The sequence below is a fragment of the Centroberyx gerrardi genome, chromosome 1 (assembly GCF_048128805.1).
Source record: "Centroberyx gerrardi isolate f3 chromosome 1, fCenGer3.hap1.cur.20231027, whole genome shotgun sequence".
NCBI lineage: Eukaryota > Metazoa > Chordata > Actinopteri > Beryciformes > Berycidae > Centroberyx > Centroberyx gerrardi.
In genome coordinates, this window is record NC_135997.1 from 22,399,922 (window position 1) to 22,420,306 (window position 20,385).

Below are 20,385 nucleotides of genomic sequence, written 5' to 3' on the forward strand. Positions count from 1 at the left end.
CATCGCCTCCCCTTCAGTAATCAGCACATGTCCTTCTCATCAGTCATCACATCACTCTGTTCCAAGCTGTCCATGTGAAATGACTTCATTGTCACAGTAGGATTGTAGCTTTGAGTGCCGGACAGATAATCATGTATTTACTCCCCATCTTGTAACCGTGTCTTAACAAGACCAGGCCTCCACAGTCAACCTCATTTCAGCCAGAATACAGTCCAGAGACAGTTGAGGGAGTACATTATCATAATGGTAATCTTATGTTTCAGCTTGTCCTCAAGTGATTGCCTTTGCAGTGACGTGCGTTCACTCTCACAACCCCACAATGACTTGCGAGCTAAATTAGGCTTGCGGCCGTATGCTTGAATTTAGAATAAACCTTTGCTGGATTAATCACAATCAGGCTAAGGTGGTTTGATAACAAGCGATACAATATACAGTATATGCTGTATATAGTCTTGTTGGCTGAGGCACTTTGTGTACTCTCATTTCAGCCCTTGTAAAAATTAATTTTGGCATCTGAATAAAACATGTAATTGCACTTATTTGGAACACAAACACATTTTCAGCATTGGACATGCAGTGGGTTGTGCTTGTGGGGGTTGCAACATGGTCACACTGTGTGTAGTAATAAAAGGAAGGAGCACACTTGCTTTCAGTAACTGGTGCAAAGTTGGTTCCGTGTCCATATTAAAAAAATAAGAAATGAAGATGAAGGATATGTTCCTCACTGTAATGCATCCAGAGTAAATTGGTTCACTAAACTACCCGCAGAATGATCATGCCTTCATGTTCAGGAACACATTACATGCCATTCAGGCCAATAAAAGGCGATAAAAGCAAGATTTAAGGACATGCTTGCACAGCTATTCCATTACAGTTAATGTCTAAACACTAAATAGACTGTAGTCATAACAGTAACACTCAATATCTCGAGGTTTATATCTATTTCTATTATAATTCCTCCTTCCAAAGTCTCATAGGCCTTGCTCCCCCATCCCAGCTCAACCCCTCCTGGCAGTTTTGGAGCCCTCTTAGTGGGCCCCTGACCTCAGGTTGGGAACCTCCGTCTAAGATGTAGCTAGCAGGAGAGCAACTTTAGGCCACCTTGTTGTTTTGTCTCAAACATCTATTCATAGATAGTCGGCCTTTAGTGAGAGGATAGGAAGGGTCATAATGAATTATACAACCGGCCGGGGTGGTGTGTGTGTGTGTGTGTGTGTGTGTGTGTGTGTGTGTGTGTGCATCCACACTCTGACACAGAAACAGAGGGGATGTAGGATCTGCCAGCTTTCTTCTGTGCGGATGAATAGATAATTCACCTCCTACTTAAAGACTTGGCTGCTTACCTTATTAAGTAAGACTCTTTTGGGAGACAGAAAATGAGCATTTGGCCTTCCTTAGATGCACATTAGATCACATGCCTCAGCTCTCTGAAAACTCTCATTCTACCTCTCCCTTGTTCCTTCCCCCTTTCACTTTGTCCCCTCTCTCTGTCTCTCTCTCTCTCTCTCTCACACACACAAACACACGCTATTTCGACTACTTCCCCCTTTCTCTCACTTGTCCTCACACTCTGTCTCTCTTCCTCCTTTGCTCCACTCTCTCTCCCCCTTTGTTTTCTTCCTGCTCTCTGAGGTACTCTGCTAAGTGCAGACTTAATGGCATTTAATGTTGAGTGAACCTTGGCAATTGGAGCAGAGCTGATAAATAGTTTGAACTGCGAGCTGCTATGCTGACAGTGTTAAAATAATGAGATGCATTAAGCAGTTTAGGACTTCTTAAATGATGTTAAACTTTAATTTAATTTCAAGGTTTTACCTGCATGTTTTAATGTGTGCATGAGAGAGAGAGAGAGAGAGAGGGGGGGGGAAGGAGTGTGTGGGAGAGAGAGAGAGAGAGAGAGAGAGAGAGAGGGAAAAAAAGAGTGCAAGAGTGAGCGACAAGAGCGTGAGTGAGCAAGCGAATGAAAGGGTGCGAAAGATAAAAATTAAATGCAAATGAAAGAACAACAGCAAATCTCACTGGTCCCCTCGACTGTTAAATAGAGTACAAGAACATTCAAATGTAATACCTTCTCAATTTCACAACCCATCTATTTCTGCAACACTTTCTCCAGCTCATCCTCTTAACGCCTTGGCACTCAATCTTTTTAGCACATTCAAAATGACAATAGCTGTGCGGGGGTCTCTGGGGAGACATGCAGACACAGAGGGGAATACAAGGTGACTCTGTGTAACTCAGATCAGCTCATGCAGAGCAGTACTCTATGTCTACTGTATGTGCACATGTCTATGAATTCTGCTCATATGTGTATGTGACATGTGCATGCCTGCATATCCTCATATTTTTTTTCTAACGCATTTGCATTTACCTATGTGCGTGTCCATGCTTGTATGTGTGCATCTGTGTGTGTGCGAGTGTGTGTGTGTGTGTGCGAGTGTGTGTGTGTGTGTGTAGCTCCGTGACTCGTTGCCAGGCTGTGAAATCCCCATTTACACGTCTTTATTTAGTTTCCTCCTCCCTGCAGGGGGTTTCCCCTCCTAGAGATTAGCGAAGTTGACAGGCCCTCCTCCTTTCATCTAGCCATCCTTCCATCCCTTCCTCTTACACCACTCCCTCCTCCCCCTTGCTTTCCTTAAAGGAATACATTGATTTTTGACAAATGATTTCTGTGATAATTTTACCGTTGTGGATCAAGAAGTAGAGTAGTAGAGTAGTGGGAATAGTTTCACTTGTGTGTTTAGTGTTTAGTGTGTGCTATAGTGCTTTTAAAATAATGAAACATTCTAATGCAACAATACACATTAGATTAGATTAGATTAGATTAGATTAGATTCAACTTTATTGTCATTGCACAGAGTACAAGTACCAAGACAACGAAATGCAGTTTAGCATCTAACCAGAAGTGCAAAAGAAGCAGTAAAAGTGCAGTGCAATGTAATGTACATATATATGTATATATATATATATATATATATATATATATATATATATATATATATATATATGAGTATGCAAGATATATGAATATGCAAGATGTATATAATAATATATATAGTATATTCAGTATGGTGTATATACAGTATGAACAGTATTGACAGAATGAACAGTATGAACAGAGTGGTATGAATACGCTAAGTATATAAATAGAATAAATTGTAAGGGGTAGTATGAGTACACACATAGCAGGCACCATAACAAACTAACATACTATGATAGTTTGCCACCAGTCGTTTTACTGCACAATGGCATATTGATCAAAAAACATTAAATGTTTGTGTATTCCTTTAATCCCCTCTTCACAATTCTCTTTTCTCTTCATATCAATCTATTCATCCTTATTTTACCTTCTCTATTTTTTTCCTCCTTCTTTTCCTCTTCACATCTTCCTCCTTCCACCTCTTAGTTGATCCACCTCATCCCTATACTATCTTAATTATCATGTCTTTTCCCCCAGCGTTGAAGTTCTGTGCTACATGTGTGACTGCAGCCATGCACCTCTAGTAGCAGGCCAGCGCTCAGATCACAACCACACCCAGTTTCTCTCAGCACAGAGATACAATCACACACAGTACTACTGCGCAAACACATATCCCCATTATCATATATATGAGAAATTAAAAATATTCATGATGAATTAGAGCTGCACATTAAATCAAATATATGAATAATTTATATACATAGTCAACCCCACTTTGTGCTTATACTCACGTATTCCCACACAAGGCCACAGATGGAGCACATATAGGCCTATGCAAGCGTAGATAAACATACATGCACACACATATAGCCTACAGACACACACACACACACACACACAATCTCCAGGTGTACACATCAGTGAGCTGTGGGATCTGTCATGGATATGTAGCTTTAATAGAAGAGAACAGCAGAGTTAACCTCATGCTCCGTAGTCTCTAAAGAGGCCTGCCTCCTCTCACACTCTTAATCCAAATTCCTCCTACACACATCTCTCTGTGTCTTATGTTTCTATCTCATCCTTGCTGTCTCTCTTTCACACATTCTTTGTCTTGTTCTCGCTTTGTTGACAGTGTGTTGGAGACACAGCTGAAAAAATGGACTGGACTAAATTCACGCACATATAACATCGTGCACCCACCCACAGGCACACACACACACAAACACTTCCATATCACTCTGTCAACCGACCACCTCTCTGCCTCAAAATATGTCACTCTCTTTCTCTCACTGCCTATATGTGCCTGTGCTTCTGTGTCTATGTCTAAAGTATAATTTCTCTCTCTCTCTCTCTCTCTCTCTCTCTCTCTCTCGCTCTCTCTCTGTTAGTTCAGTTCAATTCAATGAGGCTTTATTGGCACGATCATAGCACATTTACAGTATTGCCAAAGCACATTGTACTGTAAGGTAGTAGGAATGACAAAGTATGAATAGTGTTATTCAATTATTTATGAAAAAGTCTCTCTCTCTCTCTCTCTCTCTCTATGTACTCATTGTCTCTTTCTCTCTCTGTCTCTCACACACAGGCATATAGGCACACACACACACACACACACACACACACACACACACACACAGTATGTCCACTTTTTGTGATTGAGAGAGTGAGAGAAAGAGACAGAGGGAGAGTGAGAGAGAGAGGGAGTGTGTGTGTTGAACTGCAGTAGGAGCAGCTGAATTCCCCTGGGTCACACTTCAGCACCTCATTGATCCACTGTCTGCTTCAGGACCCACATGGTGTGTGTGTGTGTGTGTGTGTGTGTGTGTGTGCGCGTGCGTGCGTGCGTGTGTGTGTGCATGTGTGCGTGTGCATTTGTGCTTTTAGTCTAGTCAATTCCTTCTGTCATCTGTCTCACATAGACTGTCAAAAGGTCCAAAACAAGTGTGTGTGTGTGTGTGTGTGTGTGAGTGTGTGTGTGTCCGCATGTGTGTGCACTCAACATGCACAATCCTACCTGTTAAGTGCATACAAAGACCTTATCCACTCTTGAAGATAGCACATTCCACTTACTTCTAAAGCTCCCACTCTTCAGCAGTATATTTACTCATCTCCCACTGCTAACACACACTCTATGCATATTACATGAGAAAGGCTTCTTTTCTCCTACTATAGTCTACATAATTATGCATACACTGTATGAGTAGAGTGTAAATGTTTATATGTATGAATGTGAGCATAAGTGAGTGTTAAAAGGGCGCGATGCATTTTACAATGTAACCGCTACTATGTAAAATAATATTATGCACTGTATGATAATGCATGAATTTATGTACTCAGTTATGGAGGAGTAGCAACTGAGCAAATCTTCTCTCTCAAATCTCTCAAAAGAGTTCTTAAATGACAGCAAATATCTCAACGATTAATAAAAAATGCTGAGCAAAGCACCATGAAATGCAAGAATGACATAGGACCTGCGTTTCAAAAATGGTTATATTGCCAGCATAGATAAAAATGGCGATGACGCGGCAAAAAAGGCCATGCCTACAAAGTGCAGCTATGAGAAAAACAATAAATCTAAATTTTCTGTAGTTGCTTTGTCTGTGTTCTAATAATTTATGTGAAATGGTGTAAAGTGTCAAAATGCTAACATGACTCCTCTCTTGAACGTAAGTTTGCTAGCTTGTTAGCGTTTTGTAACTTCCAGATAATTCAATTATTATGATCACACAGTTGTTTGACAGACGTGAAAAGGTTAATGACAATTAACAACACCATATACATTTCACATAAATTATTAGAACAGAAAAAACAACCACAGAAAATGTCAATTTATTGTTTTGCTCATAGAAATTTTATAGGATTTCGCACTTGTGTCGCACTTTGCAGGCATGGCCCATTTGAAACGTGCCATTCTGGTCTATTAATTACAAACATTTGCATAAAATGTGTTATTTTGTTTAAATCTTCATTTTACTTTCATACCACAGTCTAAGCTCAATGAATGCAATAGTAGATTCAAACCTGCAGGATCGGGTTGTGGCTGCCATGTGGGCATCGCACAATAGTTGATTGTTGAGAGTCACACCAAGGTTCTTGTCAGTCTGGGCAAGAGCCACCTTGGTCTTGTCAATAGAAAATATCAGTTCAGTCTAGTTGAGATTGAGTTTGAAGTGGTGAGTTGAATGTCTGTGGCATAGTGGGATACAAGTTGTGGGATGCATTAGTGGCCGAAATAGTGCTACAAGACTCCCCAAACTGTTCCTCTTTGGGTTGGAGCAGCAGTGTAGCAGCAGTGACAGCAAACATGCAACAACCTGGACCTTCTTCCATTGTTACATGTGTGTTTTTTTGTGTGGTCATCCCACAAAATGGGAATGTGCAACATGTCATGACAAATCTTAAATATCTATATATTGCCCTGCTTTTATCATGTTTATTATTCATAGGTTTGAGAGGATTGAAATGAAATGCCATATACCATGGATGAAACTAGAAAATGCTGTGGAAATGAGCAACCGATGCCATATAAATCCTATAAATTGCTCTAAATACATAGTTGATGACAGTGAATGCTTGATTTTTTTAGTGTGTGTATATGTGTCTGTATATGCACGAAATTGTTATGCTCTGCTTGTAAGTGGCACTGTACTGTAGGCATTTACTACACACACACACACACACACACACACACACACACACACACACACACACAGCTGCATGCATTACCTGATAATTACATGCTGTGGGTGTACTAAGGTGTAATGGTGGAGTGGCTGACCTAATGCATTAGATTGAGCTCACTGTCAGGTCTTTAAGTAGCTAGGATCAGAGGCAGATACACAGCTAATGGATCCTTCTCTCCGTGGGTGGAATAACACCACAAGAGTTCTATTAAAAGTGGTACTAACAAAAAAAAAAACCCTCCTAACTTAACTTTAAAAAAAATGAGACAGCAATTGGACTGGATAAACTTCATAACCTTCTCTGTTTCCATTTCCACATCTATAATGCAAGCCCTGTGCAATTCATTGGAGCTTCGGTGTACCGTACTGTCAATGCACTTGTCATTTGCTTTGCTGCTATGGATGTAGTGTATGAGATGTAGTTATATATGTATCTCTGTAACAAATGGCCGAATGAGGAACAAGTGATAGGAAGGGAATCTGTCTTTTATTTTCACTATACAAGGATGTTTTTATTGATTCCTTGCCGTGGCAGTGGAGTGCAATAAGGCACAAAAAAACATAGAGCAAATGTCTTGGGGTCCCTGATGGGCAACGGTGCCCATGGAGCAGATTTGTTGCTTTAATCATATTTCGGCATATTTTCGCTAGGAAAAATCTGAATAGATCTTTGACCCCGAGCTTCACTTTGTTGACTGTTTTTGAGGAGTTGTCGGTTTACATTGTCCATAAAATTGCCAAGTGTATCACCGGCCTTATATGGGCAGTTAATATTGCTGTGAAAACTCTCCAGATGGGATATGGGCTTGCGCTTTATGATGTTACCGGGGGTAATTCTACCGTCACAGTGCTTGTATCACTTGGTTCACTTCCAATCTATAAAAATCCTGGAATCTGATGAGGTAAAGGGGTAGAGATGAGGGTGAGGGTGGAATGATCAAAGCAAAGGATGGGAGGGAAAGAGGAGGCTGGAGAGAAAAGGAGACAAAAACAGAAGGTGTGCCTGTCAGATCAACACCCCTCATATATCCTTCTCATTTCTGCTGTCTTTTCCTTCTCTATGCCTGTCTGTCACATTTGTCTCACTTTCTGATGACTATCCTTCCTTCTCCTCCTATGTACCTGTATATATTCCTGTGCACATGCGTTTTTGCATACTGTACATGTATGTGTGAGTATACTTATTTACAAGTCTCCATCCCCACTTGTGTGTTTGTGTGTGTGTGTATGTGTGTGTGTGTGTGTGTGCCTTTACGTATCCAGAACAAGCAGAACCTCCTGTCGAAGCAGATAGACCTGAAGGGTGTGGAGCCGGTGAAGGGCGTGCTGATGTCCCACGCCATCTCAGACCTGCGTATCCCTCTGTCCTACGAGGTCCGATTGGCCCCCATCACCACCTACAGCACCGGGGACTACATCAGTCGCATCATCCAATACTCAGAACGTGAGTCTCATTTCATTACATCAGAAAAGACACACTTACTCCCGCACACACATAGTTATAAACTCTGCTTTATTCTGTCTTTTTGTCTGTTTTTTCTTTCAACGTCTTGGTCCTCCAGCCTCCGGTCTTTTGGAGTGTGCATGCTGTTTTTCCCTCTGAACTCACATTTAATTATAACCATTTTATTAAATCTCTTTTTTTCTAAAGTCACTCTGTGAATCACCTTTAATTACATGCTTTGTACAAAATGTGCTATAGAATGATGTAGCTTATGTAAGTTTATATAATTGATTGGTGTTTATTTGCATATTTGATTGATAATCATAATACCATTCTCATTTTCTTACAGCCTACACCTACCCAAGACCTTCAGGTGAGACTTCTCTCTTAACTACCATCTTCTACTCTAGCACCCATCCACATTTCACAACGTTGAGGTTGTTATGACCTGATTGTTGCGAGCTAATTTGGCTTGTATGTTGCAGGCAATGTCAGCCCAAGGTTGTCATGGCAAAGGTTGCCATGACCCACCCTTGCCCTTTATTAAATCTTGGTACTAGGAAAAAGAGTGGGGTAGCAGCGAGATGTGAGAAAGCAACTGATACCTGGGAGCAGGTCTATGACATTTTAAATGTCACGGGAGTGCGGACGTGATTGGAGGATACAAGAATGGTTAAGGCAGTGAGCGGCTTTGAATATATGTGGGCCAACTGGTTGTGGTACTGTGCCAAGTCCTTTTTATACTTGAAACTCACTTGCTGAACCTCCATTTCTTTCTGTCCCACCTCACATTCCATTTCTGCCTCCCTCTCTCTCTCTCTCTCTCTCTCTCCATCTCTCTCTCTCTCTCAATCCCTCCTCCTATTTCCTTGTCTCTCATATTCTCGCTTGCCATTTCTATCCCTTTCTCAGTCAATTGCATCTTGTCTATTTTCTTCATTAAGAGACACACAGCATGTTTCTGGCAGGAGTGGCAGTTGAATCTGCCAGGGTGATGCAATTAAAACAACAGCAGATTGGAACAGACTGGGAGAACAACAGTGCAAATTGAAAGGAGCGCATGTAGTGGAGCAGGGTGTGAATAGTAATAGATTAGCTCCATGAAACACAGAAACACACACAAGCCATCCTCATGGGGAGCACGAGCCATATGCCTCTGTAACAGACAGTGTGGGTGTCCAGGGAAGCTCTCATAGAATCTGTCACTTTGGACTGGTTTAGTTTAGTTGTTGTATTCGCCGTCTAGTTTTAATTTCATCAGTGTGCCTGTGGAGTGCTCATACTGTCAGCACCCTCTACATGGGCTAGTGAAGGCAATCAGCACCATGGAGAGCGAAGGCCCTCTACCTGGCTAGAGAAGAGACTTCAGCACCAAGGACAATGACCATTCACTCGCAGGATGAAACTAGGGGGTCTTTCTCAAAATGAATTCTCGTGTATTCACTGTGAGAGCGGTGCATCACGTCCAAACGGCTCAACAGTCTATAGTACATAGCCGGTTAAAACAAATGAACACCTGTGAGTCTTAATTGATTGCACACGCAACGTCAAGCACACAGTAAGGATGTTTCTCAGGTGTGCTCACTGCTCAGGTTCTTGAGGAGTTTGTTCTTTCCAAGACAATTTGGAAACTGGTTTATTTTCCCTGTAGATGTTGTTTTTACATTTTATAGTGCCTTGTCAATTATAATGCATAATGGTCTGACCCAGTTGCTGTGTCCTGAAACATTTTCTTCATGTAGGAGTCATACATCAGAATATGCATAATTCCACTTTAAACTCCACATTATATAAGCCGCTTCCTATAGACTGCTTAAATGGTTTTCCTTTGTCAGTAGTTGACTGGCTGTCTGATGTTCATATGGCAGTGGAGTGCATGGAGTGCATGTGGCATATACCCTAATGTTGCTGCCATTCATTTCCCTGTAAAGGGTAGAAGTACAGTAGGTGGATAGAAGCTGTCACTGATCTGATGTGGTCTTACTTTTCTCCACATACACACACCAGACCATGTGTGCGGCTTCGAGGACGAGCGGATCTGCGGCTTCTCCCAAGATCGGAGTGACGTATTCGACTGGACAAGACAGAATCACCTGACCCAGAATCCCAAGCGATCTGCCAACACCGGCCCAGAGACCGACCGCAGTGGGACCAAGGAGGGTAAGGAGACTGGGAAAACATGCTGTGTCCGGGTTCCGCTCAGTGTATACAGTCATAACAGTATACCAACAGTACTGTACACTGCAGCACGTGAATATTTTCAACATGCTACATAGAAATTTCAACACAACTACAGTCAAGCAATTCTAAAATGTTTTATTGTCTGTAGTCTTTTTTTTTTTGTTTTACTTGTTACTGTTTTGCCTGATGTCATTCAATCCCACCGGTGTTTCATCTTCCTCCGAACGTTACTACAATACTACAAAAACTACACTGACACAATCAAAGTTGTTGAAGACAAAATTTCTCATGAATGGAACATACAATTTTAACTCTTGTCTATTTCTGTTGAATTTGACTCATTTTGATCAATTCATAGTCAAATAAAATTTTCAGGGGCACGACAGCCCTAAAACATCCAATGTTATCTTCTTGGTTCCAGGCTTCTACATGTACATCGAAGCGTCACGACCACGGGTTACAGGTGACAAGGCCCGCCTGCTCTCCCCACTTTTTAATGTGACCTCGGTCAGGGGCCCCAAGGGCTCCGGCAGAGTCCCGTACTGCGTCTCCTTCTACTACCACATGAAGGGCAAACACATCGGTGAGTAGCAGAGAGGAGAATAATGCACCCAAGTACACACACACACACATCATGAAGGACAAGCATGGTGAATAGTGAGATGCACACAACACACACACACACACACACACACGCTCACACACACACACATGCGCGGACACAGATACACACAGATACAGGACACATGCATACGCAGTATATGCTGGCACTTGTTACCATTGGGGCTATCATATCTCTGGGCTTCTGTCAAAAAAGTTGAACTCAATGCTTGACCCTCGCTTGTAGAGCTTGTCAGACACGACATAGTTTGTGTGTGTGTGTGTGTGTGTGTGTGTGTGAGAGAGAGGGAGAGAGAGAGAGAGAAAGAGAGAGAGAGAGAGAGAAAGGTGGTGAGCACCAGAGTGTCTTTGTGTGGGCAGATGTGTTCCTGTGTGTGTATGTATCCGTTTGTGCCTCCATGCCTGTGTGACACTGTGCTTCCATATTTGTGTGTGTATGTGTGTGTGTGAAGGTGGTTGAAGGGGGCAGTGGGTGTGTGATTTATGGCAGTGGCAAGACACAATCAGTCATTTGGGGGAGCTGTTCATCACAATATGCTCTATCAGACAACTTGAGTGCATGCATCTCGTAGCCTGCACGCGCGCGCACACACACACACACACACACACACACACACACACACACACACTCACACTCACAGACATGTATGCACACAAACATATATGGACAAACTTGCATATATAAATGGAGGCACACCCACATCCATCCATGCATACTCTCTCTCTCTCTCTCTCTCTCTCTCACACACACACACACACACACACACACACACACACACACAGAGAGAGTGTTGATTTATGTGTCCGTAGCCCAAGCATTACAAGCTCCACTGTAACATTTGTTCCCCTTTTGACCCCCCTGTCTCCTAGGGAGGTGTTAGGGCAGGGAAGGGCACATCATGTCTGTGTGGGTGTGGGTGGCTGTGGGTGTATGTGTGTCCAACCTGCTGGTTGCCTGTCCAATTACCATACAGTGCATACGCCCCGCCATATTCCCTATCCTCACTAGTTCTCAATCTTCACTACGGCCTTATGCTCCCTTTGCTCTCTATCCCCACTATTTTTCGATCTTCACCAAATTAGTTTTTACCTTTTATTTACCCAGACACAATTATGTGCAACTATATGAATGAAAAGCAAGGTGTTGTTGAAAAAGGGCATGTGTGCTGGGTGGAAGGTTAGAATAATGAGAATAATGAGGATGAGTGAATGAATATGTTACTCATTCACTTCTTTTGCCCAGATTTTCTAAGCCAGTGACCATTTGCTAGATAAAAGTTCTTCAAACTTTTGTCTTACATTGGCCCAATAAGTTCCCTGTCCGGGACTTGCTCCCCTTTCCTATGACCTCGCTATCTTCCCTTCCAATTGATTGTAGCACTGATTACAATGTGAAGTACCTAATCAGTATTCTGTAATGAATCATACACAATGAAAGGTTGAATGTAGCCCTCTCAGCCGCGAGCATCATGTGACACTATTTAGCACAAACACACACATGCAGGCAGACACACAGACATGTGTGCAGGCATGCTGACACAGACTTGCACATGCATGACAGTACACCCACATGTCTGGAGTGTGCGGCGTATGTATGTGTTTAATTGTAGTACTTGTAAAATTGCCAAGGGACTGCAGATGAAAATTATCTTAAGCTAAATCTGGTATAATACACACAAATGGCAACATTTATGTTTAATATTGTACATGGTCCCTTACAAATAAATAAAAAATAAATGCAAATAAACAAATTAAACATAAACGCACATAAAATAACACATAAATCCCTCAATGTGTGTGTGTTTGTGTGCCCAAATACTGTATATTTGCACATGGCAGAGCGTGCGCTATATTCTCAAAATGAGCAAATCATCTAGAATGACTGCTATCAATGTGTCAAGATGGGGCATCATGACTAGCAAGTCAGACAAGTGAGGGGGAGGGTTTTCTATCCTAGAATCTCAGATCTGATCAGAGAGCGCCCCAATTATAGAGGGTGCTTTATGGTGCAAGGCCAGCCTTGGTGGATTAGACTTAAAGCTGAAGTACGCATTTTGCACTTCCAGTTGGTGACGAAGGATGGTGACTATTTGCTTGCACAGTGCTCTTTTCGAGGGCTTGTTTGTACCACATCTTGATTTGCATAAATTGCTTAACGAATAAGACAAAAGCTCAAGCAACTGTGGGGCAAAAAAAATGCACAAATGGCCCTCCCAAAGTGTGGGTTGATGTGTCTGTAGCCCAAGCATTAGAGGCCCCACTGTAACATTTGCTCCCTGTCTCCTAAGGAAGTGATAGGACTGGGAAGGGCAGGTTGTGTGTGTGTGTGTGTGTGTGTGTGTGTGTGTGTGTGTGTGTGTGTGTGTGTGTGCCTCTGTGCCTGTCCAATTACCATACATACTTCCCACCTTATTCCCTATCCTGACTAGATCGCTATTTTCACTAATTTCCTATCTTTACTACTCTGCACTCTATCCTCACTTGCTTCCTAGCCCCCCTGGATATGAATGTGTGTAACTGTATGAATATGAAACAAGGTGTTGCTGAAAAAGACTGGATGAAGACTGCTGGATGAATAAAGGTTAAAATAAAGAGATTATTATTCATTCCTTTCCCCTGCCAAGATTTTACAAACATTTTGGTTACAAGCACACTTCTCTAAACTTTGGTATTCCACCGGCCCAGTTAGTTCGTTCAATGTCCTCAGTTTGCCCCCTATCCTCTCTGTCCTCCCTTCCAATTGAATGCAGCACAGATTACAATTTGAAGCAGTAATCTGTAATGGATTACATCATATGAAACTCTTACTTTAACCTTCTCAGCCGTGGGCATAATGTGACACTGCTGAGCATATTGTGCAGCTTGTTGACAGGTCTCTTAGGTGTTTCACAGCAAAGTATTGAGAATTGACAACGCAACATCAGTCACACAGCGCATGGTTACGATTAGTACAATCTGTTACCATTCACGCCCAGCTCCGCTACAAGCGCTCCCTCAATTTGCTCTGTTGTTCTCCCAGTCTGTTCCAATCTGTTGTTGTTTTAATTGCCTTACCTTGGCAGAGCTGACACTCCTGCTAGGGATACACAGTGTGCCTCTTAATGAAGAAAAGAGACAAGATGGATAAGACAGAGAGGGGCAGTAAGAGGGGAGATGAGATGAAGAGAGTGAGAGGAGGGTGGGGTTTGGGGGGCTGGGAGAAAGAGTGAGGGAGGGATGAGAAGAGAGAGGAGAATGGGTTGGGAGGGAGGGGGAGTAAAAAAAATGGATTGGAGTGGGAGTGAGGTGATTGTGGGCTTGAACAGAATGAAAAAGAGAAGAGAGTGGGAGAGCGAAGAGGAGAGAGGGAGTGGGCAAGAGTGAGGAGGTTAGGAAATAAGAGGGAAAAGAGTTAGGAAAGAGCATAAAAGAGGAGAGGCCATCAACTCATTGCTATAATGTTGAGAGGAACCCTAGTAGGAGCATGTTAGAGGTAGTACTGTGTTGAAGTATTGTATGGTGTTAATGTACTCTATTGTATGATGTTGAAGTATCGTGAGGTGCTAAAGGTTGCATCGTGTTGAAAGGATTTTTAGCCCTTTTCACAGCTCAAAAGCAATTTTTAGAAATGCTGTTGAGACTCGTGTACGTTATCTGTTTGGTAACACTGTGGTTATGTAAAGAGAACCCTGTAAAGTATCTTGAGATTTTGAAAACTGAAGAAAGAAATCATACACGGCTAGTTTGGATTTTAGGTTTGAAATACACCTGGAACAAAAACCCTCCCGTGTCAAGTGAATTGTTGTTCTCCTTAATGTGTGTTTCTCTTTGTGCTGGGTGGCAGCAACAATAAACAACATTTAATTAGTTTTGTTTGGCATTGGGTAGCATTTTAAACTGGCTCAGGTTGGCCAAGTGGCACTGGCGCGGCTTACTTAGAGTCACTGGCTTTTTATCCCTTCAGAGTGATGGAACACTTATTAGAGTTCTAGGAATGTGAAGTTATTTTAATGTTGCACTCAATGTAGCTTTGGATAAGCCTGTCAGTGAGACACCTAAAAAATGTTACGTGTTGATTTCCACTTAAAGGAGTTTCCATTATGGGAACTGTATGAATGTGTGGAAAAGGGAAAAAGGAGTGTGTGACTGGCAACTTAGTAGTAATTAGCATAGCATTTGACAGACAACATGAGCTTATTTTATACCTAATGGCAAGTGGTGTCTCTCTTCCTTTTAGTAAAATGTGTTAGTATTGCTAGACACTACTTACTTTGGGACAATATGATGATGTTGTTAGCTAGCAAGGTGTGACTAAACAGGGTTCAGCCAAATCTAGGTTTGTCCCTTTTTTAAACCGCAGCATCATGTTACTGGATTGGTTATTCACTGCGTGCGACTCAGAATAACCTCCGTTGGCTTGTTGTTGTTGTTGTTTGGTGGCAGAAGCCAGAACATGGAATCTAATTTTCAGGCTTTTTCTTTTCCTACAGAGGCTACATGAGGTTAGCCAGCACTAGACAGCAACAGAAAGAGAAAAATAGCAAAGCTCATGGTGTATTTGTGTAACGTTTATATCTGTTACTGTCTGTTAATCACCTCCCAGTGCAAGGAGAGAGGGAATAAAAAGAAGAGAGGGATAAGGACCAGAGGGAAGAAGAGGTAGAGAGAGAGAACGGGTGGAGAGAAACTAATAACATCACTGATGTTGCTACCTCTAATTGTCAGAAGAGAAACCGTATAACCCTAATTTGTGTTCAAGTGCAGCAGTGTGTTTCAGTATGAATTTGTATCCTGCCCCTGTGTGTGTGTGTGTGTGTGTGTGTGTGTGTGTGTGTGTGTGTGTGTGGCTTTTGTATATCTCTGCTGTCTTCCCCACTCAGAGTCCTCAGAGAAGTAGCCCTGATAGAGCTGTCCCTACTCCTCTGCCTCTCTGACACTCTTACCGCCACACTCTGCATTACCTCAGTCCAATCAATAGACTGCTTATCAGACTACCCTTTCCTCTCCCTCTCCCCTCGAATGTGTGTGTGTGTGTGTGTGTGTGTGTGTGTGTGTGTGTGTGTGTGTGTGTGTGGGTGACTGGTGAGTGAGGAATGAGTGGGAGTGAGATATGTGGGGGCAGAATGAGAAAGTGGGGTGAGCCATCGAGAGTGAACAGTGAAACAGCGGAATCGGCCAGTGGTTCCAGTTTCTCTTCATTCAGTCAGTCCTCTCACATGTCTGAAATCCATTTTGTTCACAGAACAATGGAGTGTTTTGTCAACAGCCATGTTGACTACAGAGTGTAAACACTTGTGATGACGTTATAAGGTGACTTAGAAAGGAAGGTCTTTAGAAAGGTGATGATCAAGGAAGTACACTTGCGTACTATTCTGGAAAACTGGTGGCTGCATCAGGTTGAGTTCTCACACCAGTCAATTCTAATTTGTATTAAGGTTCTGTCTTAAAATGTCGTAAGTGCCCAGCTAAAGTAGGCTGAAAATATTAGTTTTGGCAGCAAATTTAGATCTCAGTTTTCAGCAATCTTCTGACTAAATGTTTATTTTAAATGTGTGCATGTGTGCATGTACATTGTCAGTCTGTGCTGAAACACATCAATAATAAATGTATAGAACCGGCCTATTGATCAAACATCACCTTATGTCTATTACAAAATGTTTTTACTCTTCAATTAAGAATATTTTGGGAACTGTTTATTTTGGTAATTTATAGCTGGTTAAAATCTTCCCTCCACTGACCTCGCGTGAAATGAAATCAAACAAGCTTTGCTTAGAAATAATTGGTTTAAAGGCAAAATAAAAGAGCATAATATTCACTATGAACTGAGTTCATGGTGATGATTACATTGACAATTTTCTATCCACTGTTTCTTTCTCTGTATAACGTGTGAGCGTGCGCACACACACACACACACACACACACACACACACACACACACACACACACACACACACACACACACACACACACATCTCACATATTACTTCATTTCCCTATTTGCCCCTTTATGCAATACAGTTGACCCAGTCAGGCCCTCTCTCTCGTGAGTTGGAAGTTAATTACCGCCAGCCTGCTGCTTATTTTCAGGTTTGAGGAACATTACTCAGCACTAGCTCAAGGACACAGGCAAGCACACACACACACTCACGCACACACACACTCACGCACACACACACACACACTCACACACACACACACTCACGCACGCACACAGGAAAAATGACATACACTTGCACACGTGCACAAGCACAAATCTACATGCAAACATATGCACACAGATGCACGCACACACATATACACACACGCACCCGCACACACACACACACACACACACACACAGATACTGTGCCCCCTGCCTGTGTATTTGTTTAAGAGACTGGTGGTTGGTTAATGTTCCAATTAGGAGCTAGCTGGGGATCGTTAAGAAGATGAATGATTCACTCACACCTCGGAGAGAGAGAAAGAGAGAGAGAAAGAGACTATTTGGACGACTTCTCTACGGCTCAAGTGGTGTTGTTCTCTTCAGCTTGTTTTTCAGGATTCAGGATGATTGATTTTTTTGTTCCTCTTTTGTTATGTCCCCATAGTCATTCTAAAAATGTTTTAATAATTGAAACCAAACATCATATGGAAGTACAGTGCATATGCTTTCAAGCAAATGAAGTTATTGACAAAGCTCAATCAATCAATAACTCTTGCTGTCTCTCACCATCTCTCTCCTTCTCCTTTCCACCATTCCTTCCTTCTCAACCTCTCTCTCTTCCTCCCTTCCTTCTCTACCCTCCCTTGCTGAATTCCTTCCCTCCTATTCCCCCTCTCTCCCTCCCTTTCCACTGTCCTCTCCCTCTATTCCTTTCTTCCCCATTTTCTCTCTCTCCTCTCCTCTCCTTTCGCCTTTTGACACCTCCTCACCCTCTTCCCACTCTCCTACCCCTCCATCTCTCCCATTTGCCCTACCTTTCTTTCATTTCTTACTCTTTCCTTTATGCATAATCAATATGTTGCAATGATTGGCACACCTGACTCTAATCTCTAATCTGACTAAAACTCTCTCTTCCCTGCCCATAGGAGAATCTTCAATTCTTAACTTGTAACTTACAGTTCTTAACACTCTGCATGTGTGTGTGTATGTTTTTTGCAGGCATGCTTAACGTGCTGCTGAGAGTGACGAGCATTGCCTCTGTGGACACGGTGGTGTGGTCGAAGGCTGGTCATCAGGGCGTTGACTGGAAGAAAGCCTTCTTCGACATCAGCCCCAGCGGACCCTTCCAGGTAAGGGCTTGGTCATCCATGTTGTTAACACTGGACACAAATGAAGAACTCAACAGCAATTATGTGTTGTCTGGATATGTCACTTACTGTATAATGGGAACTTTGCGAGGCATTTTTACTGTGTTTAGTTGGACAGAACACATGTAAGGAGAAAAAGCATGTTTATCTTATTATTGATTATTTGTATTGTATTGCTTTTTGTGAGGACCCCAGGAAGACTAGCTGTCATTAATTTGCCAGCTAATGGGGATCCTAATAAAACAAACAAACAATGTGCACATCCCCACCAAACCCTCTGCAAAACTGGTGCTGAACCAGAGTAAAATCAGAATAAAGAAGGATCTTGTCCGCACACAGTATACTGCTGTCCCATGCTTTTATTGTGTGTAAAATAAAAGGACAGGACAGCAGTCAGATTACCTCCTTTTGACAACTGGCAGCCACTTGTGCATTGTCTGCAAAACTGATACATAGTGCAAATTCTTGAAGAATGTAACTTATGCAGAGAGCTTATGGATCCCAGTAATCACCCCCCCCCCCCCCCCCCCTCCACTGGTAGAACAGGGGGGTTTTACTCACAGGTGGCCGTTAGGAATCTTCAAAGAATTGTGTTAGGAATTCTGCTTGGAATTTGGTGAATTATTTTTAAACTTTTCTAGGCCACTTCAGTTTGGAGTTCCCGGAATCATTATTACCTTTCCCACCCCTATTTTACACATATCCAAAATCTCACAAAATCACCAGGGTATTGAAAAAAACAGCAGGGTGCTCTAGTGGTTAGAGATTGTCCTTCAAACGAATGACCTGGATTCAAGTGTTTGCAAGTATCTGACCTGTTAGTGTCCTCAAGCAGACACTGAATCCCTATCAGCTGCTGGGCCGCTGTTCTGTAGCTGATCCTGCTCTCTGACCTTCCTGGAAGGAGCAAGCAAAAGGAGAATTTCCCTATGCGGATCAATAAAGTCACACATTATTATTTGTCAAGCCACACAAATTTGTGCAGAAACCATTATTAATAAATGCAATGAAAAACATGATGACTATAAATTAACACTGGTCTTTTTTTTTATAAGTGTACATGTTTCATTTCTTATATAAATGTGGGCACAGCATTTTGCCACTGAGGGAATATTGATAAATGAGGGCCAGTGAGCGAGCATTCAGCTCATTTTCTGCTGAATGTCAGCAGCAAACCAATCCACACAGTAACTAGAGGATTATTCACTTCATCCAGAATGTGCTGATCTCAAAGCACAGTGCAGTACAAGGTTTTACACTGTTTTAAAGCTCCAAATATCATACATATGTAGCTACCAACCACCGGGACCTAAGAATATATAGAAAATAAATGAGCATGGACAATTATTTAGTGAGTTCAGTTTAAGTTTAGTTTACTTAAGTTGACTTTGGCTTGAATACAGTGGTGCACTATCAGCGACAGATTAACAACGGCAGGAGAATGTTTCTGATTGAAGAACAAGATCATGTTTGAGGCAGAGTGAATGAAGACTTTGGGCACACATGGGCCAATGGGCAGCTTGTCATATTTGATGTGCCGTGCTAAGGATAGATATTTAAAATACCTAAGACTTTCCTTCCAAAGCTATGTTTAAACTCCACTTACAGTTTTTTTCAATTGCTAACAAGCATCGGTCAATACTGAAGCCACTTTTTCAAAACTCGTCATACAGTCTGCATTACCAACAAGCATCTTGGCCAAACAGTTAATCTCACCTCCAAAACTCACTCAAACCACCAAAACACTTCATACATGTCTCAAAATAAGCTTGTTCGACCATAACACTGGCAACAATTCTCACTCAGAAAGCATACATTGTCACTCATAACACACTGACCTAAAAAACACTAACAACAGGGAGCATTACATAAATGATGAACTTTTATCTTTGAAGTTTGAATGATTTTTCACATAAATCAGTATTTCATTATAGAATAAGAATAACACCTTTTCACTTTATTGACTGTACTAAAGTATATGTAACAAGAATGAATCAGAAATGCAGCAATTTGTTTCAATATCCTTTATTTTTTCTATATCTTTGCATATAGTAATTTACTTGTGAAAAATAAAACGTTGAAACAAAAAAAACAAATTCCTGAAATTCCAGGGCTGCAATAATAACTACAAAAAAAAAACATTAACAACATGTATAGTATAATCACTCATACTGTACAGTACTGTGAGGGTTCTAGTTCCCCCTCTCTCCTGCATTTGGCCACAAGTTCTCATCAACATCACATCTTCTGTCTTCTCTGGCGATGCATCT

General features: G+C 41.8%; 1 protein-coding gene across 1 annotated transcript in view; it reads left to right on the top strand.

Moving 5' to 3' along the window:
* The window catches only part of mdga1 (MAM domain containing glycosylphosphatidylinositol anchor 1), a 187,054-nt gene that overhangs the window by 150,051 nt on the left and 16,618 nt on the right, over nt 1-20,385 (top strand). The window contains exons 11-15 of the mRNA XM_071900079.2: nt 7,873-8,044; nt 8,394-8,417; nt 10,052-10,204; nt 10,647-10,808; nt 17,967-18,097. Coding sequence (XP_071756180.1) covers nt 7,873-8,044; nt 8,394-8,417; nt 10,052-10,204; nt 10,647-10,808; nt 17,967-18,097 — 642 coding nt within the window. The remainder of the gene's footprint in view (nt 1-7,872; nt 8,045-8,393; nt 8,418-10,051; nt 10,205-10,646; nt 10,809-17,966; nt 18,098-20,385) is intronic.